The 25,822-nt window shown below is 39.5% G+C and overlaps 1 protein-coding gene across 1 annotated transcript; it reads right to left on the reverse strand.

Annotated features, from left to right (window-relative positions):
- Positions 1-2,063: 2,063 nt before the first annotated feature.
- SKA1 (spindle and kinetochore associated complex subunit 1) lies at positions 2,064-16,714 on the reverse strand. Its single transcript, XM_065890428.1, has 7 exons — positions 16,535-16,714; positions 15,925-16,023; positions 13,141-13,265; positions 10,908-11,005; positions 7,316-7,453; positions 3,210-3,379; positions 2,064-2,366 (listed from the first exon to the last, which is right to left on the reverse strand). Exons 2-7 carry the CDS (start codon positions 16,010-16,012, stop codon positions 2,218-2,220), a joined length of 768 nt encoding a protein of 255 aa, XP_065746500.1. The 5' UTR covers positions 16,013-16,023; positions 16,535-16,714; the 3' UTR covers positions 2,064-2,217.
- Positions 16,715-25,822: the final 9,108 nt, after the last annotated feature.

The raw sequence follows: 25,822 nt of genomic DNA on the forward strand, positions 1-25,822 counted from the left end.
TGTTAAAAAGACAGGCAAGTAGGTTCATCGAGTTAAACCTGCATTAGAAATGAACATCTGTCCGTGTTCATCACCAGTAGAGCATATGTCCTGCCTAAGCTTATTTGAAAACATGGTTCACTAAAAGTGACACATTGCCCAGATATCAAGCTTTGTACACCGTGTATCATTATTACCCAGTGCAGAAGTTAGATGCCCAATGCATTGCTTTGTGTGTAAACATAATCATATTTACATCCAGCATAATTCAAGAAATTTCATCTAACGCATCAAGTTCAAACACCCAGCCTGGGCTCAGTGAGCAGTGCTGGGAAGCATGGATACAGGAACTCGAAGTTCACAAGTGCCCGAAGGGGCACATGAGCTCATGACTGATGGCTCACAATCCTTCCTTCCCAGCTTCAGGTCACCAGCCCGCAAGCTCTGATCTGTGTTTTCATGAAATGTAAATATCTACTCAGTACATTTGTTTCACAAGTATTCTAAATTTTATTAGGAAAAAAATGTTAACACATAAAATTAGAGAGAATAATACAACGAACGCTGTTCTAACCGTCAGCTAGATCAAACAATTAACACTTGACCATATCCGCTCTATGTGTGTATGTATGTATCCAGTTATATTACTTAGCCACTTTAAAGCATATTGTTTTATCCCTAAATAAATACCTCAGATGCACCTGCAGAAAATAAGGATACTCTCCTTCATAACCATGACTATTATCATAACCAAGAAAACGGATACTAGTTCTCTCACAGCATCTAATACACAACCTATATTAAAATTTCTATAATTGTCCCTCAATCTTTTTTTCAAATGGAATCAAGGTTCACGGTTTATATTTCACTAAGCTCTTCATCTTTTTATCTAGAACAAGAGCCCTTTATTCTTTTCTGTTACTGACTTGTGTTTAAGACACCACCTTACTTATGTCATATCTGGATTTGTCTGATTGCTTCTTCGTGATAACATTTAACTTTTTTCTCTATTCCTTGTGTTTCCTACAAACCAGATGATACAGCTAAACCAAATCATAAGCATTGGAATCAGTGGACTCAGTGAAACAGACTACCCTCCCCTGTGTGGGTGGGCATCCTCCCGTCCATCCACGACGTGAACAGAACAAAAGGTGGAGGAAGGAAGGAGGAATTTGCTCTTTTTTCCTGCCTCACTGCTCAGCTGTAACATCTCGTCTCATCTGCTCTGGCCTGGCTCCCCTGGTTCTCAGGCCTTCACACTCAGACTGAATCACACCACCAGCTTTCCTGGGCCTCCATAATCCATAAGCTTGTGGACAGCAGACCTGAGGGCCTCTCAGCCTCCATGATCACATGTGCCAATCCCTCATAATGAATCTCCATAGATAGATAGGTAGATAGAAAGGTAGATAGATAGATAGAATGGATAGAGAGATAGATTGGGGAGATAGGAGAGATAGATAGATAGATATAGAAGAGAGAGTCAATAGATGATAGATAGATAGAAAGATAGATAGATGATAGATATAGAGATAGAGATAGATAGATAGATAGCCTTTTGGTTCTGTTTCTCTGGAGAACGCTCACTAAGACATAGATAGACTAACAACCTCCCTAAGTGCGCAAGAGAAACTCCATTAAATTCTTACAATCCAACCACTCATTTTCCATGACCTTACACGTCTTATTTTATCATCTTTTTCATCTCAAAATACTTTTATTACCATTTCATTACAGGCCAATGTTTACAGACTGACTTACACTGAATGCATTTCAGGGAAGCTGTTCCTTAACCACACATGGGAAAGCAGAATAACCACGTGGATGGGCTGCCTCCAAACCCAACTTTTGCCTATAGACTGAAATATCATTAGTGGAATTTAGACACTCATGACCTTTAATTCCAAAGAGCCTGGATATCCTTGATCTTATCTTCTTGAACTTTGACTTTTATTATCACATTTGCAACCATCTTACTGGGGTCAGCAGCGCTGTCACTAAGCACAAAAACTAAATATGAACATTTTTATGCCTAGAACAGAGGCTCACATGGTAGGTGATTAAATATTTACTGCAAGGAAGTAGATTTTAAAATATACATGCTTTATTTATTTTTAAGTTTTATTTTTACAAGAAACAAAGAAAATGAAACGGCTAAAGAAATTATATATAAAGAAATTACATACAAGGAAACTATAGGAATAGCCTCTATACCCTACTGTTGGCTGGTTCAAAAGCTCATGTTATAACATATCGGGTAAGTCCTCCCCCTCGGACCTCTGATAGCCTCCGGCAGTGTCGTAAAATATTCAGTATCACGTGAAATCTCTTGTCAACTTTCAAAGCTGTGAACTCCTTTATGTCAGCTTCCACTACAAAATAATGGCCTGAAAAGAAAGATATTAATGCTAATTTTTACTAGGACAACTTTCAAGATGAGTCTTTAATGTATTACATTATGACTATGAATGGCATTAATCACTTTTTCCTATCATTATCCAAGCACAGTGAGAACTGGTATTCTTGCTAAAATAATTATTCTTTAAACTGAAGTTGCATAATGTTTACTGTAGCATTTCAGAAACGTAGCCCTGCTTATTATATCACTGGCTATCTGCTGGTATCTTCTGAACAATTCACTTTTCAAGACGCCATACGGTAGTGGTTAAGAGAATGAAACCCACAGCAGTTTTATCACTTAACTGAATGACCTTGGGCAAGTAACTTAAGCCTTCTTTACCTACTCTGAAAAACAGGAATAATAATAGTACACAACTCATAAGGGTGCTGTGAGGACTAAAGCCCTTAGTACACTATCTGGCACCTAGTAAGTGCTATAGTATAAGCATGAACAACTGTTATCATTACTATTCTAATTCTGAAAATACTGGATATCATTCCGTAATAGGCTCTAACGCCGTATTTCTCAGCCTCGGCACTACAGACATTTTAGGCTGATAATTCATTTTGTCAGGGCTGTCTTGCGCATTATAGGGTACTTTAGCAGCATCTCTGGTTTCTGCTCACTAGATGCCAGTAGCACCTCCAACCCCAGCTATAACAACCAAAAATGTCTCCAGAGGTGGCCAAATGTTCCCTGGTGGGAAAACTGCCCCTGATTGAGAACTACCTCTCTAGAGTTAGAAGTTTCTGGAATTAATCTTGTTTCTCATGTTTAGTTGCATTCCAAACAGTTGACATGTACACATATATATATACCCTCATTTTACCTTTGGTTTCCTTCGTTTCTTCATCAATAAATCTGTGATAGAGATTTCTGGCCACAGAACTCATAGACTTTTTTGGTTGATGTAAGATCTTATATTTACTAACTACTGCCTTGTTGATTTCTTTAATAACATCATTAATTTGACAATAGGTTAAGCGTGATTTCATGTACCTGTAAAAAAGAAAATGATTAATTTTTCTAAAGAATCATCATACACAACTGTTTTCTTTGCAAAACATTTACATATGATGACTTTATACAGTAGCAAAGCTATTAGTACTCTATATAAAAAATTTTATACCAACTTCCAAATAAACCAGACACATCTCAACTTTTGAAAAATTAGAGACCACAATATATTAGTGCTTATCTTCCCTAGTTATGTCTGGATACATAAATTCCTATTCTCCACCTACAGAATTAACATTACAATTTAAAATAGGCTTTCAAACTCTGATTCAAATGGACTGATTAATTGCAAATAGAAGTTTATTTACATATTTTTAAACGTTTGTGAGCAAGGGAAAGAAAAATTTTAATATTAATAAATTATATAACTCATACCACTCTAGTTTCCTGCAAAAATGGATCTGTTCAGAGAGAAAAAGGAAAAAGGAGGAGGAAGAGAGGGAAGAGAAGATGAAGGATGACAAATGTGACAACAAAGATGACCATGCTGATTGAGACGAAGAAGAACTGATGGTACAGGGGCTGCAAAGGGACAAAAGGGCCGGAAGTTAAGCTACACAGCTGGCCGGCAGAGGACTACAGGCAGCCTCGACGGACAGCTCACTATTCATTCTGAACTCAAATGCCCTTAAGCATTGTCTCTTCCACTCTAAAGCCCACTCTTCCAATCCAATCTCCCTCCTGCCCGCCCTCCCAACCACCAGGGTCTTAGAATATAAGAATAGGAGACCCTTGATTCTGAGTGGTCTGTACAGACCAAAAACAAAATTTTCATGACCTGCTTCAATTTTTCCCTTCAACAAATCATGGATTCATTATGTTAAACTCTGTCCTTTGCCTCTATTCAAAGGGGCAGTTTTCTAATCGAAACTTCCTTAAGATAAAATAATATATAAATATGTTTAAAGGAAAATGTTCATATTGACCAAAACCCATTCATTTTCATTATTCCCTTCCTTTCTAGATTCATTTTCACCACTCATTTTTCTAACCACAATTTCCACAGTTGATGCCGCAGCACAACGCAATGCAATTCCTTTAAATCATGTGAACTATTTCCTAATTTCCTCAAAACAAGTGCCAATGTTTTCCACTTTAATTCCATCTCAGTATTAACTTTTTAAAGATAAATAAAGTCCTATGCTTGGAATACATTCTTCCTTATCCTAATCTTCTAACTTCTCTCATTCGTTAAATAACTCCTTAGTTTAAAAATGAATACTCTAGGGCTTCCCTGGTGGCGCAGTGGTTGGGAGTCTGCCTGCCGATGCAGGGGACGCGGGTTCGTGCCCTGGTCCAGGAGGATCCCACGTGCCGCACAGTGGCTGGGCCTGTGGGCCATGGCCGCTGAGCCTGTGCGTCCGGAGCCTGTGCTCCGCAACGGGAGAGGCCACAACAGTGAGAGGCCCGCGTACGGCAAAAAAAAAAATGAATATTCTACCGTGACTATTCTAATATCCTCCCCTCAAGGAAGCATTTTCTGAAGACCCTTCTATTCCAATGTTCTCACAGCCATTTGTTCTTCCCTTTAGCTCAGCCGACGAGCAACAATAACAACGACAATTTAAAAAACCGAATAGCATCAAACAGAATTTTAGCGACAATAAAGCTGTCAATTAAGGAAAGGACCAAGTGACCAAATCAAACAAACCAAAAAACTAAAGAGAATTGTCAGCCTCATTCCTAGTCTCAGAACAGTGAAACTGCCAGATACTTTTCAAGTGGCTGCTATGCATATGAAGAGATGGTCAACATCCTCTGTCATCAGGAAACTGAAAAGTAAAGCAGTCAGGTACATTATACTTACTAGAATAGCTAACAGAAAAAACTGACAAAACTAAATGCAGGCGAGTGTGGGGAACAACAGGAACTCTCATTCTGCTCGAATACAAAATGGTACAGCCACAATGGGAGACAGTTTGACAGCTTCTTACAAAGCTGAACAGTTTTACCATAGGATCCAGCCATCATACTCCTAGGTGTTGACCCAAGTGAGCTGAAAACATGGCCACACAAAAACCTGCACGTGAATGTTCACAGCAGCTTTAGTCATAATTGCCCCAAACTGGAAGTAACCAAAATGTTGTTCGACAGATGAGTGAATAAACAAACTGTGCTACATCTACACCACGTAATATTAGTCAGTGATAAAAAGAAATGAGCTATCAGGCCATGAAAAGACATGAGGGGAACCTTAAATGCATATTACTAAGGCTACAGTGTATGACTCCAACTATATGACACCCAGGAAAAGGGAAACTATGGAGACAGTAAAAAGATCAGTGGCTGACAGGGGCTCAGCGGGGAGAGATGAAAGGGTGGCATACAGGGTACTTTTAGGGCAGTGAAACTATTCTTATCATGATGGACACATGACATTACGCATTTGTCAAAATCCATAGACTGTACAACACAAAGAGTGAACCCCAATATAAACTACAGACTTTAGTTAATATCTAGTTAATAGTATCTAGACTGGTTTATCAATGGTAACAAATGTACCACACTAATGCAAGATGTTAGTAATAGGGGAAACTGTTTTCAGGTATGAGAACAATGTACTATCTGCTCAATTTTTCTATAAACCTAAAACTGTTCTAACAAATAAAGTCTATTAATTAAAAAACAACAAAATCAAGATGGACAACTCTCAGACAAGTAAAATAATCATGCCCTTTGCCCCAGGGATTCTCCTCCTAGGACACTATCTCAAGGAAATAAGGAATTATAAAATAGACTCGTCCAAAAGAAACTTCATTGTACCATTCTTCATAACAATGCAGTCAACCCAAATACTTAATAAGGTCATGCTTAAATAACTTATAGAGTAGCCACACAATAAAATATTATATAACTATTAAAATCCAAGTTTTCCATGATAGTTAGTGATGGAAAAATGCTCATGATAAAAAAAAGGAAGTAAACTATATTCACAGAATAACTACGTTGTTGTAATGACAATCAGAAACAACTTGTTATGTAGGTGAAGTTAAAATACAGAAGGAAATACTCTCTCTTGTCTGAGTGGTGGAATTACAGATGAGTTATCTTCTAACAACAAACATTTTCTAACAACGTGCATTATTTGTATAAGAAAGTAAAACGAAATGTAATAATATAAAGCCAGAAGTTAAGTAAAGCCCTGGAATTATGAGAGTTTAAAAACACGATTTCCATAATTGGTTCCCCATGTCATCTGTGAAGAGCAAAGGAGCCCTCTCTCGGGGGGGCATCTTGTTTTATTCACCCTGTATTCTTTTCCTCAGCACAGACTCAAACAAGTGTGTGGCATAAATTAATGGACAAATGGAAACCAAACAAACACAGCACTCTCTGTTCTAATTCTCAAACCTATACAACACACTCACTTTCCTTAAAATTGCAGCAAAACTGAAGCTACTTCCGAAATGTAACTGGATAAATCTGTATCATAAAATGACCCTGAGAGGACTCAACAACAAATTGATCCATCTCTAGATCTCTCTATGAAAAGGTTTTACAACTAAACAAAAAACATAGTTTTGTTTTTTTTTTGCGGTATGCGGGCCTCTCACTGTGTGGCCTCTCCCATTATGGAGCACAGGCTCCGGACGCGCAGGCTCAGTGGCCATGGCTCACGGGCCCAGCCGCTCCGCGGCATGTGGGATCTTCCCGGACCGGGGCACGAATCCGTGTCCCCTGCATCGGCAGGCAGACTCTCAACCACTGCGCCACCAGGGAATCCCAAAAAACATAGTTTTAAACATCTTCAACAAAAGATTTCCTGCATTTTCACAGTACAATGTAAAACTATTTTAGAAAAGATCGATGTTGGAACACAGCATGTTACAATTAATATAATCAAGGCTTATACTTATCAACATGTATGTTGATTATTAAAGAGTTGAATTTATCTTAAAATTTATCTTAAATACTTACGCAGGAATGCCATTAAACTCATCAGAAGTTACAAATGGCATTTCTTTAACATGTTTTTGTTCTTTGGAGGGCTTCTTTGTGGGTGCAGCTTCTTCAACTTTGATGGGTTCTTCAGGGTCAAGATCTGATCCATTAACACTACAAAATAGAGATGCACAGATGTACAGGTAATCGTCAGAATTCTGCAGCATACCAGAAAGTTTTGCAACTGAAAATGATCAGTATCAAACACAGGATTCATCTTGTTATAAGTTTACAGCCCACCTTTTTTTTTCTATCCCTACCCCTAATGCTCATGAAGACCTGAATAGTGAGAATGTTAAAAAAGCAAGTCCCTAAATCTTCAGTAATATAATTGTTGTTTACACACTCAAAACACGGTGTAAGTAGAACACGCGCCAAACATCTTCATCAGTTACCCCACTGGTTCCTCAAAGTCAATGTGCGTAAAGTTGAATTTAACTTCTAAATGGCTTTTCTTCCTGACTTCCCTATTTCTGGACATGGAAACATCGATCACCTTATATTTCTATCTTTCTAATTTATCCCATTGGTTGCTAGTACAGTAGTCCCCTACATACAGATGAGTTTCGTTTCAAGAGTGCGTTCGTAAGTCCAATTTGCTCCTAAGTCCAACAAGTTAGCCTAGGTACCCGACTAACACAATCAGCTATGTAGTACTGGGCTGTAATAGGTTTATATACTTTTCACACAAATAATACCTAAAAAACACACACAAAAAATAAAGAACACATTTTTAATCTTACAGGACAGTACCTTGAAAAGTACAGTCGTACAAACAGCTGGCGCTTCTTAGCAGTACCAGCTGTATCACCGCTGCTTTTACTCGTTTCTGGATATCCCGGGCTTGAAATAAAGATACTGTACTACTGTACTCTATACAATACTGTACAGCAAAGTACACAAAAGCACAACCACTTGTAGAGGACGCACGCATGTGACAATGCACACATGTGGCAATGTACGCCAGACACATGAACTAACTAACATGATTGGACATGCGAAAGCATGTTCACATCTTTGAAAGTTTGCAACTTGAAGGTTCGTAAGTAAGGACTTACTATATCAATCCTGCCTGCTACAGACTCATTTTAGTTGCCAGCAATTAGCATGGATCACCCTTGGCTCAGTCCTGCCCAATTTCTGGAGTCAATGAGAAGCCCGATATAGCTCCTACCCACAAGCAAATAGAGTCTACAAGTAGGCTGTATCTTCTAGGTTGTTTAACTGCCAAGGAAGGAATGGAGCCCTGTTGCCAGCAGCAAGTCAAGTGATAAATGGAGATGGAGTACAGGAAAGAGAAGATCCAACCCAGGAGCAAGGGAAGGGAATCCCAGGAAAGACAGGGAGGTGAGATCCCAAGACGACAGCTGAGTACCAGACACAGAGGGCCATCAGGCCTGACTGAAGTGGTGTGATGAGGATACGGCCGCGTGGTGGGTTGTCAAGAGGAAGATGCCCGATGTTATGGCAGCATGATCCTTACATGAATCCTAACCTGAGACTCCATGGTAAGCCTGGCTGATTCTTACCTGTACTTGCTTATCTTTAGGCCCTGCTGTGTGTATCAACTGAAAATAACCATTTCTACCTATAGAAAGGTTCTGCTGTGGCCTGGCCCTAAAAGCTGACGCTAGGCCATAGTGAGTTTAGAATAAAATTCCTCCTATTCCTCGGGCCATATTCCTGCTGGGTAGCCAATGTCCAGCCCAACAACCCTGGCAGATATCCTATGATGACCTCTGTTCCTAGCATTTATTAATGACCTTGCCCACTAATTTTCTCTTCTTGGAGTGAAATTCCAAGGTACCCTGACATACAAGGGACTCTGTGGAGCTTATCTGTTCCTGCAGCAACATGGCTCTTTTCCTACACAGCAAGGTTCGTGCCTCCCTTTCAGTTTTCAAACTTAAGCAGTATGCTGTTTGTGGAAACACATACGCAAAACTGTGATTATCATAAACTCCAGGATGATTACCTCTTTGATAGAGGGAGGGTCTGCAATAGAAAAAGTGCTGTAGGTACTGGAGGGTCCTATTTCTTAATCTGACTGGTGGATACGCTGATGTTTATCATGCTTCTTTGATTTACACTAATTACTTTAATTTACACTAATTACTTTAATTACTTTTCTGTATATATGATACATTCGAAAGTTAAAAAGTTAAGTTAGCCATGGAATGTTTTTACATACTTGGAGCCCCCCTTTAGAAATACAATTTTGTAAATCAACTATACTTCAATAAAGTTAAAGAAAAAAAGAAATACAATTCTGGGCAGAGGACTGGAGAGATGGGAGTGGAGGAATACTGGAAAGACAAAACACAGGAGCTCCCCAATCATGAAGACAAAAGATGACGGAAGATCTCGTGGAGCCAGACAATCACAGGGAGGGCAGGGACAGACAAAATCCCGCAGAGGCCGAACGGACGGCTGGGGCTACGAGACAGAGAGACAGGTTGAAGATGCCAAGTTCCTGTCTAGGTGATGGGTGGGTAACAAGGAGACAGTTTAGTCTTAGACACACAAAGCTGGAGGAGAGAACAGCTCATTCATGAGATTCCCAGCAAGCGATTAAAACAGAACTAGATGCCATGTCAAGGCCAGAGTTGGACATTTGAGAGCATCAATAATGGTGTTAAGTTTAAGCGTGAGTAAAACAGAGCTTTAGGACACACTTGTAATTTAAAAGAGGGCAGAGAAAAAGGAGGCAGCCTAGTCGAAGATGTAGGATGACAACTAAGAAAGCACAGTGGCAGTACAAATAACAGAATTTCAAAAAGATGGGCAGCAAAATAAAATGTGAGAAGAATCAGGGCAGAAGAGGTATTTTTTACCTCTTTGTGACCTTCAAGCAATCATTTTCATAAGTATGGTAGTAATTAACAGCCAAAGCTAGGTTTTAGGGGCTTCAGGAAAAGGGCAGGCACGAACATACCCTGGCAGTGAACAGACAGAGGTAGGACAGTACTTTGAGGGTAAAAACAGAGCTAAGTTTTTGTTCCTTGAGCTGTTTTTAAGGTGGGAAGCTCATTAAATTTAGTTTTACCCTAAGGCAGTGGTTCTCAAGGGTCAGGGGAAATTCTGCCCCGCAGAAGACATATGGCAATGTCTGGCAACATTTTTCATTGTCACAACTGGGTGGAGGGGTGGAGGGGTGGAGGTGGGAGGGGATACAGGAGGCTACTGATATTTAGTTGGAAGAGGGCAGGGATGCTACTAAACATGCTATTTTCACAAAAAAGAATTATCTGACCTAAAATGCCAATAGAGCCAAGGTTGACAAACTCTGCTCTAAGGGAAAGAAATGAGAAAAAGTAGAAAAAGACAGTCTAGAGGAGATTTACCCTTGGGAAAGAGGGGGGACATATTTCCCAGAGACTGTGGGATAAGAAAACTGGTAAAGATGGGGGAAAGACTATTTCTTGTATAAGTAACAAAACAAAACAAAACAAAACCCTGGATAATCACTAACAAAATTGCAAGTATATAGAAAAGCAAAAAGATTTGAAGTGTTCGTTTTAATAGTTTGATAAAACCAGATAGTAAAAATAATTATAAACATACTTACAAGTTCTGGGTTACTGTTACTTGAGGCAAATGGGGAGGAATGTTTTCTTTCAGATGTTCCACATCTTTATAATCTTCTTCAAGACATTCAAAGAGTTCCTAAAATAAGAAAAGAAAAAGCTCACAAATAAGCATCTGTCCTGCCTATGTGTGCTTTAACATGTTAGATAGAACGTGAAAGGGGCTTCCCTGGTGGTCCAGTGGTAAAGACTCTGCACTCCCAATGTAGGGGGCCCAGATGCGATCCCTGGTCAGGGAACTAGATCCCGCATGCCGCAACTAAGAGCCCGCATGCCGCAACAAAGATCCCGCATGAGGCAACGAAGATCCTGCAGGCTGCAACTAAGACCCAGCGCAGCCAAATTAATTAATTAATTAATTTTTCAAAAAAAGAGCATGAAAGACTATGTACCACAATCACAATGATTCTGAGTATTCAAAACGCAGAGCGGTGAAAAAGCATTGAATACAGCAATATTTAAAAAGAGCCCTTTGGTTCTCGAGCTGATTTTGGATGGCGATATATTATTTTTCTCTACTGGATTTTTTCAGAGGACAATTGTTAGAATAACATTACAACAGGCAGGGTTGACATTCATGTCTTTCTAAAATACTTTAACCTTGGGAAGCAACTGAAAAGTATATGAAAGATTTATGTTTCTCATTCTGGTAAAGTGCTTTTGTTGACTTAGCAAATGTTCCCCAGCACCGGAGTGATAATGCATTCCCAGAATGCAACGATGAGATACTGCTTGGAACGGCTTTCATATATTCCAGTTTAATGAAAATTCCTACTTGATCATAACCACTTTCATTTTGTGTTGTCTTTATTTAACTTTCTCTAGAACTTGAGGTTATGAACTCACGCAAATTTAATAAGAAAAATACTCTGTACCTTCGGATTCCCGTCATCTGATTTTCAATCATAATGTAAACAAAAATTCCAAATAGTCTTTAATCCTGAGCTGAACATTCTCGAAACCCACACCTAACCGTGGGCATTCTTGGGCAGCGTAGAAGTGAAACCATTATTGGTTTCTGTTTTGAACTTGTATAACATCTTTCTTTTAAAGAGATGAATGATGTTCAGAGATACTAATTTCATTTCAACTGATAGTAGGATAGGCACAATCATGCCCAGTCCCAGAGCTGAAAAATCTTTACAGACATTGAAGATTGTAAGACTTAAAAAGGACCAGAGAGGCCACCTTGACCATATCAACGGCTCTAAGAGCATGAGGTAATTATGGTACAGATTGAATATTTTCCCATCCCATCAGAAAGTACACTAGCACTTTGATTAGGTGAAGGCTTATTTAGAATAAAACGTGTGTGTGAATGAGGCTCAAGTTTTTCTTTGCTTAAGAATCCTTATACTATATTCTATAGAAATAGAGAAATGCAGAATAGAAGGAACCCAAGAAATAGTTCACTATGACCCATTACTTTTCAAATGAGGACACTGAAGCCCCAAGAGGAATAATGACCTTCTCAGGGTGGCAGAAGGTGCTTCGGGGAGCCAGGGTGAGAATCCACATCTCCAAACCCCAGGGCAGGCATTCCTCCTACACCACACTCCCAGGAGATCATTTATTTAAATTAAACCTACCAAGAATTATTTAGGAGAGACTTCTCTGGTGGCGCAGTGGTTGAGAATCTGCCTGCCAATGTAGGGGACATGGGTTCAATTTCTGGTCTGGGAAGATCCCACATGCCACGGAGCAACTAAGCCCATGCGCTATAACTACTGAGCCCACGCGTCGCAACTACTAAAGTCCGCATGCTCTAGGACCTGCGTGCCGCAACTAATGAGTGCTCGTGCTGCAACTACTGAAGCCCGCATGCCTAGAGCCCGTGCTCCACAACAAGAGAAGCCACCGCAATGAGAAGCCTGCGCACTGCAAGGAAGAGTAGCCCCCGCTTGCCGCAACTAGACAAAGCCCACACACCACAACAAAGACCGAACACAGCCAAAAAAAAAAAAAAAGAATTATTTCGGATATATTCCTTTTTAGTAAATAGACTGGCTACCAGCATGGAGGAAGAAACACATCTGGAACTCTGGAGTCCTTTATACTGGGAAAATAAAATGCAAATGGCACTCTTTACCATTAATAATAACTTACAAAGCTAAGGACATTATAAACTTAAAGAATCCTTAAGAATTCCCTGGTGATTAGGGAGTCTGTATCTATTGCCTTATTATTTTGTTTTTTTCACTAGAAAACCATTACCTTGAGTGAACTGTTGGTTTGTTCTTGATACTGAATTTCCAATTCCAATTTATTTAGAAGTTCATTTACTACAATGATCTCATCTCCTATTTTATTTAATATAGTCTTCAAGGTAGGTTCTTGCCCTATTAATAAACAAAGATAAAATGGAAAATAAAATGTATAGAAAAGCAAAAAACATACATGTATCCAACTGAACTCTTGGGACAGAGCTCTCCCTTAAAGAGACACTGAGGGTTGAGAAAGAACTATTGTTTCAGCCCCTAGGAACTGTCTCTATGGATAATCTTAAGAACTCATTTCTAAGTAATATGAAAAAAAAGGAAGGGAGAGATAATTACAGTTTCCCCTGAATCTTTTGCTTCTGGAGAACTGTTCCACTAATAAAACACCTAGAAATGCTAGATAAAATACACACCCCTTTACATGCATAGTTGAGTTCTTATGAGAAAAAGGCAAATCACCAAGGGCTTCCACAAGAGCGAACCACAGACCAGGCCGTACGTGTCAGCTGATGCTGCAGCCGCCCTAATGGTGGTGGGGCGGGGGACGAGGTACAGAGGAATGCTGGAGAGAGGAGGCTGTCGCTCTCAGCAACCTAATATATTTGGTTTTAATGGGGATAAGAGCCAAGGCTTTGGGACTTCAAAGCACGGGATGCTGAAAGTGAGAATCCCTAACGAGGCCAGGATCCCTCTTCATGGGCTATATCTTCAGTGAATGTGTAAACCTGAAAAATTCTAATCACTGGCCAGGAAGATAAGCTTATGTTTGGACTGGCCTGCAAGAATGGGTGGGAGGCGACGGAGAGTAGCCTGCTCTCAAATTCCCAACCCCACCTCCTAATCCCTCTCTCTAGCTTCCTAGATACGAGGATGGGAAAACCAGAGTCCCCTCCGCCCTAGAAATAAGTAGTAAAAAAAAGAATTTTTAAGGGCAGATCAAAAGCACATAAAGGAAAACTATCCTCACAATCAAATCTTTCCATCTTCACTTCTAGCAACCAAATCATGAAGTACACATAACTGAAAACATCCTGTGACCACATCTATAGATTACGGATGCAGTAGAGTGAAATGGCTAAAGCCTCCAGGCCTGAAGTCAGAGACGCCAGTACCTGCCCTCACAGGGTTACTGAGAAGTAGGAAAGTACATATAAGATGGGTGAGCACTGTGCTTGGAACCTAGTAAAGCACTCAGTAAAGGCAAACTATTATTAATCGACGTAATCTAATAAAGCAATGCAAATTGCATTTGACAGTAGGTTCCTAACAACTAAAAGAAATTAACAAGTAAATTAGAGTATTGATGTCTCTGCTGAGATTAATTGCAGGGGGTAAAACAACTAGTTGGATATACTGGTATCTCAAATAACTTCGTCACCTAAATTTTAGGGCCTTGTTTGCTGATTTGTAGTAAAATAAATTCACTACTTTTGATAGTAGTGATCTAGTAAATTACAGCAGCCAAAGTGGCAAACAAATTACTAGGCTTTCCTAAATAGGCCATGGAACCAAACAGACAAATTGTTCTCCCCACGTACAAATGATGGTTACCCAGTGTGTAGTTATCTAACAGGTCAGACTGCTTCATCTAGGCTTCATGCTTTGATGGGGTCATTTGAATTCAAGGTTTGATCGTTAACAGATCTCTAAATTATATTTTTCCAATAGTAATCATGCCCTCAGAAAGAGAATCTAAAGAAGACTACTTATTAAAAACCTAAATGTCCTTTTTCAGATTATTCAATAAAAGTGGCATAGAAGTAGGCAAAGACTACACTGGGAATCGGGACACAAAACCTGTAGTTCCAACTGACTGTCCATAAGCTGGGGGACCGGGGCAAGTCACCTGACTTCTGAGCCTCAGTTTCCTCATGTGCGAGACCAGGGGGCTTGAGAATATGAACCCACAGTCCCTTCAGCTTTAACTTTCTACAGAATATGTCAGCCACCAACTGTAAAATGGATGAGGCTCTTTATTAGTGGTTCCCAACAAGAGATGGAGAATATCAAAGTCTCAGAAGGACATGTATAATTTGAAAGGACATTCCAACAGTATAATTTCATATTTGAATTTTTTTAAATTATTAATTCATAATACAAACTACAATAAAAGTTCAACAGGATCTCCCCAGCAGATGGAATTCCACCTATCAATAAATCTTTAGCTTTCCTACATATGGCTAGAAAGTACATCATTTTTGTAAACAATATTTTTCCAGACTTCACAAGGATCTCCTACTTCTCTGCACTTCCATTGCATCATCCACTTTCAGCACTTCAAAATATCTTGGAAGATGGTTACAATTTACAAGTTTCTGGATGTTTAAAAAATTAACTTCATTTTCAATTAGTTGTTTCCTAGTGATATATATTGATCAGCTTCCTCCAAAGCAGTCTGCAAGATGGGTTATGGGCTACTTCTATCTCTGTGGATCTTTTCCACTTCTGGTTTTTTCCTTGTCTTTTAGTATCTCTACTTAGCTCTAGAACTAGGAACATTAAATAACCCTCAAATCTTACTATTCTGCCTTGTGTGTCTCAGAAAAACATAAGTAAATAAATATAATTAATAGCTAGTTCATTGTTCAATGTAACTTACATTTTAGTATCCTCTGCAATATTCAAAATACTGAGGGCAGACTGTTTTAAGAATCACCATTCAAAACTTAAAATTACCTTTCTAAGATACATTCACTTAACCAGGCATAAGATATCAAAGTGGGACAATAATCATAATGCATTTTGTATGTACAAAGTCAGTAGAATCTGTTTTACTTACCACAATTTCTTAATGACAGAGTTTTTTTAATATTGCCAATCTTTTCATTAATATGAGAGCATAATTGTTCCAGATCTGAGGAGGCCATCCTTTAAGCCTCTGAAGAAAAAGATATACATTTATAAAAAAAGGGAAGCCAGACAAATTTATATTCACTTTCAAAATTCAAGAATGGTAAATACCCAGTAAGTCACATCTCCCTGAAAAGAAAGTACAAAAACTCAAGAGAAATATCTTTCAATTCCACAAAATTCAGTTTCTGTCCAAAGTCCAGCACTGACTTGTCTTAGAACTTTCTGTAGTTAATGCATCCCAAACCAGGGTACAGGGGATAAGCCTGTGTCATTTCCTCATAGATTTAAGGGGACAGATGCCTTTACTTACACATAAAAACAACATTGGTATTTTCTTTGAAAACTCAAAGACCCAAGAATTTTAAGGAAAAACACTAAGTTCAAAGAAACGGGTCCAGGTAAGCATTTCTCCCACGCTGTTGGGTTTGGGGCTTTACTATTTGGGGTCGGTAAGGAGGTGGAGGGAAGGGAGTAAAGAAAACAGGTGCTATTCACTCCGAGAGTTGGTGAGGTCTAAAGCATCCACCCCAGCTAACCGGGCGAAGCAAAGTCAAGCCCTCTCTTCCGCCCTACGCGGCACCGCCCCGAGCCCCCCACCCCGCCCAAGCAATGCCTTCCGCCCGCTTCCGAAGGCGGGATCCTCAACACCAGACTCCAACCTTATGCGGACCCAGGAGCAAAGGGCCCACTCAGCGCGGTCGCGAGGCGAGAAGACCCCTCCAGTCTCCACCGGAAGCCCAGGATGGCGAGACCCGGCTCCGGGAGCGAAATTCAAACTGCCCGCTGGGTCTTGGTACCGCGCAAGCGCACATCAGCGCTCGCGGAACACTGCTTAGGGGCCTCCTGCGTTTCCAGGTTTACCCAGGGCCGCAGCTGAGCGGGGCCAGGGGCGGGGCAGTGGTGCGGGGCCGGACCGGGGAAAAGGCGGGGCTGGGTTGGCTCGGGCGCGAAAGGCTGCCGGGACAAATGCCCCTCCTACTCCGTGCCGTAACGGGTGATTTCAGTCGGTCACCCAATCCTGACAGTCCCTCAGCCAGGGCCAAGCGCTCGGGGGATCAAATCGCGAGCTTAAACTGGGTCTCCAAGTTGGCTACACATTAGAATCACCAGGGCAGCTTTTACAAATTCCAGTGTCTAAGCCGTACCTCAAATCAGTGAATTCAGACACTCTGTAAGTGTTGATTTGTTTGAATTAGAATCCAAACAATAATTTGCACATTGTTATTTGGTTGATACATTTCTTAAATCTCTTTTAATTGCAACAGGCCTACTTATTTAGAGCTAAATTCTTTTAGCAGGAACAAAGCCTTTCATTGTAGGACTAAATATAAGGCTTAAAATGTCAACATTCTATGAAAAGTAACATAATAACAGAAATTCACCCTGCAGCATCAAGGACAAACATTATCAGACTACTTCCCATGAGAAAATAAACAAGAAGAAGAGAGCATAAAGGCACTGAATACAAGATGAGAGGGGGGAAATGTGGAAAAAAACCAGAAATGAGCAGTTGGATCACTGCCTACTTCTTATTTCCTTCTGGGACTGGTTTACTTGACAGGACTTCTTCAGTTGCAATGACAGAAACTCTATCCAAACTGACTTAAGCAAGGAAAAAGACTTTATATGGTGTATAAAACTGTAAAGTGTGTGTGTGTGTGTGTGTGTGTGTGTGTGTATGTGTTCAGTTACAGCTGAACCCAGGTACTCAAGAATACTATTAGGAAGCCATCTCCATCTCTCAGTTATGCGTTCCTCCCTGTTGGTTCCATTCTCAGGCGGCCTTTTCCCTATGGTGACCTCTGGTACCTCCAGACTTATACCTCAATGGGTTAGCAGTTCTTGCTTTCCTAAGAGATCTAGCAAAAACCCTAGGATGGAATCTCAACAGCCTGACTTGGGTCATCTGCCCACTCTGAATCAATCAGTCTAATTTGGAGGGGTGAAATGGTCTGATTCGCTAGGTAGCCTGGAGCTGGAAGCCAGGACAGCCCTACCCAAAACACAAAGTCTGAGAGTAGGACACAGGTAGTTTCTCAGGAAAATCTAGCTGCTTTTATGAGACAAAGGGGACAGGGAGAAGTAAAAACAAAACAAAAACCTGTCTTCTTCAAGGTTATGACTCATTCAAGGTGAAGGAGACAACTTGCCTCACAGAAATTATGTTATGGGGAATTAAAATTTATTGGTATCCCATCTCTTTCCACAGAGAAGCTATGTTCCATTGTCATGCCCAAATTACAAGTAAGAAAGAGAGCTATTCTGCATTGGAATGATTGTATTGCTGATATAATTCCTTGGGAAAATTCCAGAACCATTGCTACAATTCACTATTCACTTCCATAGTGTTCTGAGAAGGATTTTACTTATGATACTGATATTGTCAAGTTCTGAATCCTTTATATATTCATCCATTCTCATCTCCATCTCTTTCATTATGTCAAGAAGAATTTTTTTTTCATTCTTTTTCAAGCTGAGATGGTTGGTTGAGAGAAAGTTATTTGTGTTTGGAATCTCAATAATTTATTTCTTCCAGGATAGCAATGTCCTGACCTGCACCTATCTTCCCTTTCCTGTTGAAAGGGAAGTCATATGTCTGGACAGTCATATGACAAGAGGGAAAAAAATGAAAAGAACAAGATGTAAGAAATTGCTAGACTGTTCCTTGCAAGAAATAGGAGCAAAAGTAATGTGAACTCTAGTCTTCAGAGAAAAATAGTAATAACAATAACATCAATTAACATTTATTGGGTACTTATTCTAATTCAGGCATTTTACATAAATTATCCTGTTTAACCTTTGTAATAAATTTATGAATACTTAAATTATGATCTGCACTTTACAGATGAGGAAACTGAGGCTTATAATTAAGTAACTTAATTATAAGCCCAAGTCAGTAAATGGCAAAGTGGATCCCTGACCTCAGAACTGTCCTCTTTACCATGATGCTCTGCTGCCTTCCCAGGAGAAAGGGGTCATTTTCTCCCATGTTTTGTGTTTCCAAACCTATAGACTTCCATCATCATTTAATTCCCTCATGATATATCACAACATGAGCAATTTTAGATTACCTATAAATTTGAAGTTTTTGATACCCAATTGACTTTGACAGAAAAGACTTTATTCATGCTTTTTGTACTTCTCTTTGTCTTTCTCTTGCAGCTAAATGTCGAGCTTAACCTCTGGATGTCCCTAAACTGTCACTGTAGACTAGAGACCAAAGATCTCGTTAAGCAACAGGCCTCTGCATCTCTAGGCAACTTGGGAAATATTTATTCCTCTGGTTTTGACCGATGACTAGTGACCAGTGGGTCCAATAAGTTTTGGGACAGGTTCATAGCTCTCTAGCACTGATGGGTCTTCCTTTCTGAGATGCCTCACTGATCACGCAGGATAAGTCTGACCTTTTAGGGAGTTATAACATCCAGACAGATTATGTTTTTACATTTACCTATTAAAGTACTCTCCTTTAGCTTGTTTTATTTATTTATTTATTTATTTATTTATTTCTGCCCTGTGTGGCTTGCAGGATCCTAGTTCCCCAACCAAGGATTGAACCCAGGCCATGGCAACGAAAGCACCAAGTCCAAACCTCTGGACCACCAGGGAATTCCCTTTTGCCTTGTTTTTAAAAGCCATTTTCTAGATGAAAAAATTAAAATCCAAAGCATGTACTTGTAATACAGATCCCACAGGGACTATTTCTCAATTCTCATTAGCTGTCATAGCAGCTGAGGTCATCCCAGAAAATCAAAACTTGTCACTTTTACAATGTTTCATACCCTACAATGATTTATAGGGGAGTTTTTTTAAAGCGGAGAGGAGAGGAAAAAGAAAAAGAGCTTACCCTTTCCCCCAGTGGTCTTTCTTAACTTTATTGAGTCTTTATCTTATGTATAATTTTTTAGTTTTATAGTCAAGCCGCAATTTCTGTGCCAGAAGGCTGCTCTTAACAAAGGCCCAGAGGCATGTAATGTGGTTAGAGGCAGGAAAGGAAAGTCCCCAGCATGAAAACTTCCCTCTCTCTCTCTCATCTAAAAATTCCACCCAGTAGTAAAACAGAGGAAGATGCAAAACAAAACCATCAGGAGACATTTTCATAGTCCCAGCTCAGTCATTAACTGGCTCTGTGAACTTGAGAAATGAACCACTTCTGAGATCACATCCGGCTCAAAGCATCAGACATTTTTTTCTTCAAAAAATGTTTCTCTCTTCCTGTAACTTGCTTTTTAAATATAAATATGACTAGGTAAGGATAATAGACTTTTAAGTTAGAAAAGAGAACTAAGATTGTCCCATGGATTTTCCTTTCCTTACTTCTTAACAAATGTACCTCAAATAAGTTTTTTAAAAAAAAAAAACATTTTCCAAAAAACTACTAATAACTGTCGACAAAGAAAGAGAGATAATGTAAGGTAATAAACATTTAAAACTGATGTCAAGGAGGGAAACAAGATTCTGGAGCAGAGAGGAGAAGCAGAGCATGGCCTGGCTCCTAACGACACCACCACCGCAGAAATCATATTGGAGAACCTCCATATCTGAGAATTGAAGGAAATCTGAAGATTACCACCTGAGGGATAGTCTTTCTTTTTTCCCTCTTCTCGGCCATGGCTCTCTCTCTAACTGAGTCTAGTTTCCCATTGGAAAATGATCCAAAGTTTGAGCTATTCCTCAAAGCAATGGACTATTGCTTGAAATTGTGAAAAGCAGAACATTGGTTTAGGGTGTCTAACAATGAAAGAAAAAAGGGAGAAAGGAAGGCAAGGGAGGAAGAAACCATGCAAAGAAAATAAAGAAATATGAATAAAGAAAATGACTTACAGGAATACATATTTAAACGAATGGAAGAAATTTTATATCCATATGAATTGTATATATATTAATTAATTAAAAATAAGACCTCATAGAAAAGAGAATAAACAGAAACAAAGGAAAAAGATGTAAGGAGAGCATTAAACTTAAAAATATAAATTGAGGGTCCAAACACCACCATTACAGAACTAGTATACTGAAGTACAAATAGCAAGAAATAGAAAAGACACCATTGAAAATTAAGTTAAAAGAGAAGTTTAAGATGATTACAATACATGCAGTTGAAAAAAGAAAAGAAAGAAAGTAACGTAAATGCAGAGAAGCCCACAGAAACAGAAGATAGAAATGATCCAACATGAGGATAACTGGTGTCCGAAATGTAAAGTACACCAAAAATGGGCCAGAAGAATCCAAAAGATGTAATAAGGGGGGGGGGGGGGGAAACGTTGAGCCTCTAGATTGCATTCCAGGAAAATTTACTAAGAGATACTCTACAACTAGAAATATTCAAGTTAAATTATTCAACTTTAAAGACAAAGAGTTCTTTAAGCATTAAGGTAAAAAGCAAATTGGCTACAAGAAGGGAAAATATCAGGGTGCCTCAGATAACTGCACTTAACTTTTTATTTTGAAAAATTTCAAACATACATAAAAATAGAAACAGTTGAGCAACAAACACTCATATATCCTTCACTTAATTTCTTCAAATGTTAATATTTTGCCATATTTTGATATATATGTACTTCAGAAATATTATTGTATATTGCAAAATCTAGGGAAACCACTTGTATTTGGCCGTACTGCTCAGCTTGTGGGATCTTAGTTCCCCAACCAGGGATTGAATCTGCACCATGGCAGCGAAAGCGCCAAGTCCTAACCATTGGACTACCAGGGAATTCCCCAAAATTTTTAAAAAGAAGAATCACTTTTTACTAATAAAGAATGCTCAACTAAAACCAGGGAAGTTAGGAAAATAAGCCTCTGGTGACAAATAGAAAATAGTTACAAACATTGTTGGTATAATCCAAATATACCAATAATCACTTTAAATGTGAATGGGTCTAATTACACCAATTAAAAGATAGAGATTGTCAGATTGGGTTTAGAAAAAAAACACACACACACAGGACCCAACTTTATGTTGTCTATAAGAAACCCACTGTATATATAAAGAGTCTAATAGATTAAAAGTAAAGAGAGAGGTAAAGATATACCATGATAACACTAATCAAAAGAAAACTGAAATAGCTATATTAATTTTGGACAAAGTAGACTTCAGACCAAGAAAAATTATCAGAGATAAACAGAGAGAGACACTACATAATAATAGAGGGGTCATTCTCCAAAAAGACATACAATCCTAAACATGTATGCACCTAACAACAGCATCAAAATACATGAGGCAAAAACTGATAGAAACGAAAGGCAAAATAGACAAATCCACTCTCACAGTTGGAGACTCCAAAACCCTCTGTCAAATAACCAATAGATCAAGCAGGCAGAAAACATTAAGGATATGGTTTAACTGAACAACACTATCAGTTTGATCTAATTAGCATTTATAGAATACTCCATCAAACAACAGCAGAATAAACATCCTTTTCAAGCTTGAATGGACCATTCACCAAGAGAGACCACATTCTGGGCCATAAAATATACCTTAACTAATTTAAAAGAATAGAAATAATACATAGTATGTTTTCAGACAACAATGGAATTAAATTGGAAATCAATTGTAAAAAGATAGCTGGAAAATCCTCAAATATTTCGAAATTAAACAACAAACTTCTCAGCAACACATGGGTGGAAAAAGGAATCTCAGGTGGAATTATAAAATATGTGAGGGTTTCACTCCTGGGATGGCAATGTGGGGAGCCCCTAGGACCTGCTCCCCAGCAGAACAAACATAACTAGTGTAGACTGTGAAGGGGAAAAAAGCCATTTAAAATGTCTGGAAGTTGTCTGAAGGGCATACAGAAAATTAAGAAATATTTATTCATAAAGGCTTCTAAAACTTAGTTAAGACCAGTGAAAGTTTGTGGGCCTTGAGCCACCACCTCCTTCCTGTCTTTCCAACTCCAGCTCAGCTCGATGGAAGCTCTATTCCAGACAGTTGTGGCCAAGAAGACAGTGGGGATCGTTCTCCCCTCGGGTTTCTATCAGGGAACACAGTATCTCACCAGCAGGGCAAGCCACCAGTATTGCGCATTCCCTCCAACTCTGAGTTGAAAAGGCTGAATTTCTGGTGAGAGCGACCAAAAAGTCGGGGGATCCCCTTCCTCTACGCAGCCCCTCCCTACGAAGAGGCTCCACCCCAGGCTTGGCAGGCTGAGACTACTAGGGCCCCAGTGGCCCTCCCTCCAGCTCATTCACAGGGCAGAGGGTCCATGCTGGGAGGGGCCAGCCGCGAAGACCCCACCCAGCACCCAGAGTAGTGGTTCGCAGATTTTGCCCTTTGTGTAGCATTTTAATTTTCACTTTTGCCTTTTGATGTACTCTTTATATGTAAGCATCTGTCATTTTAATGAAAAAGTAAACCAGTATGGACTTTCTTTAAACGGGGTGAGGGTGGGGTTTGGACTGGAAGCAAATATGTCAAGTAGGCTAGCCGTGGTTATATCCACTGTTACTGCTGTGATAGGATTTTTGTCCCTGCATTTTCAATACACATAAATAAAGGACGCACGTTCTTAGCTTGAGCTTCTTTAACAAAATTTATAGTCTCGGTGTCTTAAACAACAGACATTTACTTCTCACAGTTCTGCAGGCTGGGAAGTCCAAGATCAAGGTGCCAGCTGATTCGCTTCCTGATGAGAACCCACTTCCTGGCTTATAGACAACCGCCTTCTCTCTGTGTCCTCCAGTGGCAGGAGTGGTTGGGTTGGGGTAGGGCGGGGATGGGGAGAGAGGAAGAGAGAGAGAGAGAGAGAGAGAGAGAGAGAGAGAGAGAGAGAGAGAGATCTCGTCCTCTACTTATAAAGGCCACCAATCCTATCGAATTAAGCTCCCCAGCCTCACGATTTCATTTAACCTTAATTGACTCCTAAAAGTCATATCTCCAAATAGTCACAATGTTGGGTTAGGGCCTCAATATATGAATTTTCAGGGGACACAATTCAGTCCACAGCAAGGTTGGCAGTCTCCAACTGAAACTGGGAGGCTAATCTTTTATATCTCTGGCTCCTAGAGTCTAGCAATTTTTAAATTTTTTAAATTATTATTTTCTTTTCAGCCACTCCCTGCGGCATGTGGGATCTTGGTTCCCAGACCAGGGATCGAACCCGTGCCCCTTGCAGTGGAAGCGCAGTCTTAACCACTGGACTGCCAGGGAACTCCCTAGATTCTAGCATTTTAATGTGACAGAATGTGTATATGTAATAGTAGGATAAGATGATAGGATCAGCTGCCTATTTAGAGGAAGGGACAAGGACACAAATGAAAGAAATTACTTAATAATTTTTCAATAATAAGAAAATCCATCCTCTTTCTCATTCACACATTCTAGAGAATGGTTGCTGCATACAGGGGTATAAAATGTCCAACGCAAACACTAGCAATGTATGAATAATCCCTTGAATCCTGGCAGGCTGTGGGTGACCTGACCTCAAGAGAGACTCAGAGCTGCCTGGAAATTGGAGCATTGGTTTCTATCAATACTTAAAAGGAAGAAGAGAGAAATATTAATAGAGCACATTTGTAGTACACAATTTCTCCAGTTTTTCACAATTAGAGGTTGTGTTTTAGCACTTTTTTGGGCATATGCTTAGTTCACACAGAGGAGGAGAATAACCACATTGTATCATTCAATACCTTGGCAAGGATCAGACTGAAAACTCAAACGGGATAATTGGAGGAGAATTTAATTAAAAAGCTACCCACAATGTGTAGGCAGAGATTACAGAAGGTAACAAGTGATGGCGAGGTTCCCTGGCGTTCACAAACTCAAGGACCAGTTATTATCTCTAAGCACGAATACTAACGGTCACATGAGCCTGGGGAGACAGTTCTATGGAGGTGCCACCAGGCAGGAGCTGTGGCCTCTGGTTAGGTTCAGAGCACACCTGTCAGGAACGTAGCAGGAAGGAAGCTGGGAGAATAAGTACCTGCCTCTACTGTCCTCCCACCTGTGGATCTTCCCAGTCCCATTGGCTACATCCATCCTGAAGTCAGAAAGCAAAGGAAACTCTTGAAGTAGTCTGTATAGGTCAGGCCCCCTGGGTCCAGGGCTGGATGGAAGGCCATGGAGAGTGGTTACTGAGGGGCAAGCGGAAGGCAGTCAGGACATAGTTAGATTGCGGCATTCATATATTGACATACTTGGTGAATTTGGTAAAATATTTCTCAGAACACACATCAATATTTATATATAAATATTTGAAATCGGGTACTGTAATGTTACATAACTGTATCTTTTATTTGATAGACACTTTTCCCAAAGCACTTAAAGGATATTATTATATTGATATTTACAAAGTGGGCAGTTGTCCGATTCTTGAGATAGAGAAGAGTAAATCTTGCCACATTTTCCAGAATCAATTAATTGTGGAAATAGCTGCCAATCAGATCTCTAATAACAGGGCAAAGGAAAGCCAGAAAAGACTGTTTGGGTATCATTTATATCAGTGTGTTCATTTTGCTGAATACGTTCTAATTTCCTGGAACTAAGGTGTTTTTCTTGCTTACCTTCTGAAAGTTCTTCTCCTTAAGAAAAACGTAGCAATGAAAAGGAAAACTCAGTTAGAATTTCATCTTATTAACTGTCATTTTGATGTCCAAGTCTGTATGATGAGGTAATTTCCATGTTTTGGAAAACTTCTGTCTGTGTGGATGCAACCAAACATACTGAAGTACATTCTGTATAACAGGTACATTTACAAATCTTGTGTAAGCCTTATCTAAATCTAAATTAATAATAACTCATGCATTTCAAAGGTGCTTATAATAAATTGCAAGATTTTCAATCTTTGCCTCAAAGATTTATCAGAAATCATCAGAGCACTCTTAGGATT

This window comes from Phocoena phocoena, chromosome 13 (assembly GCF_963924675.1).
Source record: "Phocoena phocoena chromosome 13, mPhoPho1.1, whole genome shotgun sequence".
NCBI classification, from domain to species: domain Eukaryota; kingdom Metazoa; phylum Chordata; class Mammalia; order Artiodactyla; family Phocoenidae; genus Phocoena; species Phocoena phocoena.

Coding starts and splice junctions, on each gene's coding strand:
- SKA1 (XM_065890428.1), bottom strand. CDS start 16,012: ATGGCCTCCTCAGATCTGGAACAATTATGCTCTCATATTAATGAAAAG. Junction 13,266..15,924: donor TCTGTCATTAAGAAATTGTG/GTAAGTAAAACA, acceptor GTTTATTAATAG/GGCAAGAACCTACCTTGAAG. Junction 11,006..13,140: donor AAACCAACAGTTCACTCAAG/GTAATGGTTTTC, acceptor TTCTTATTTTAG/GAACTCTTTGAATGTCTTGA.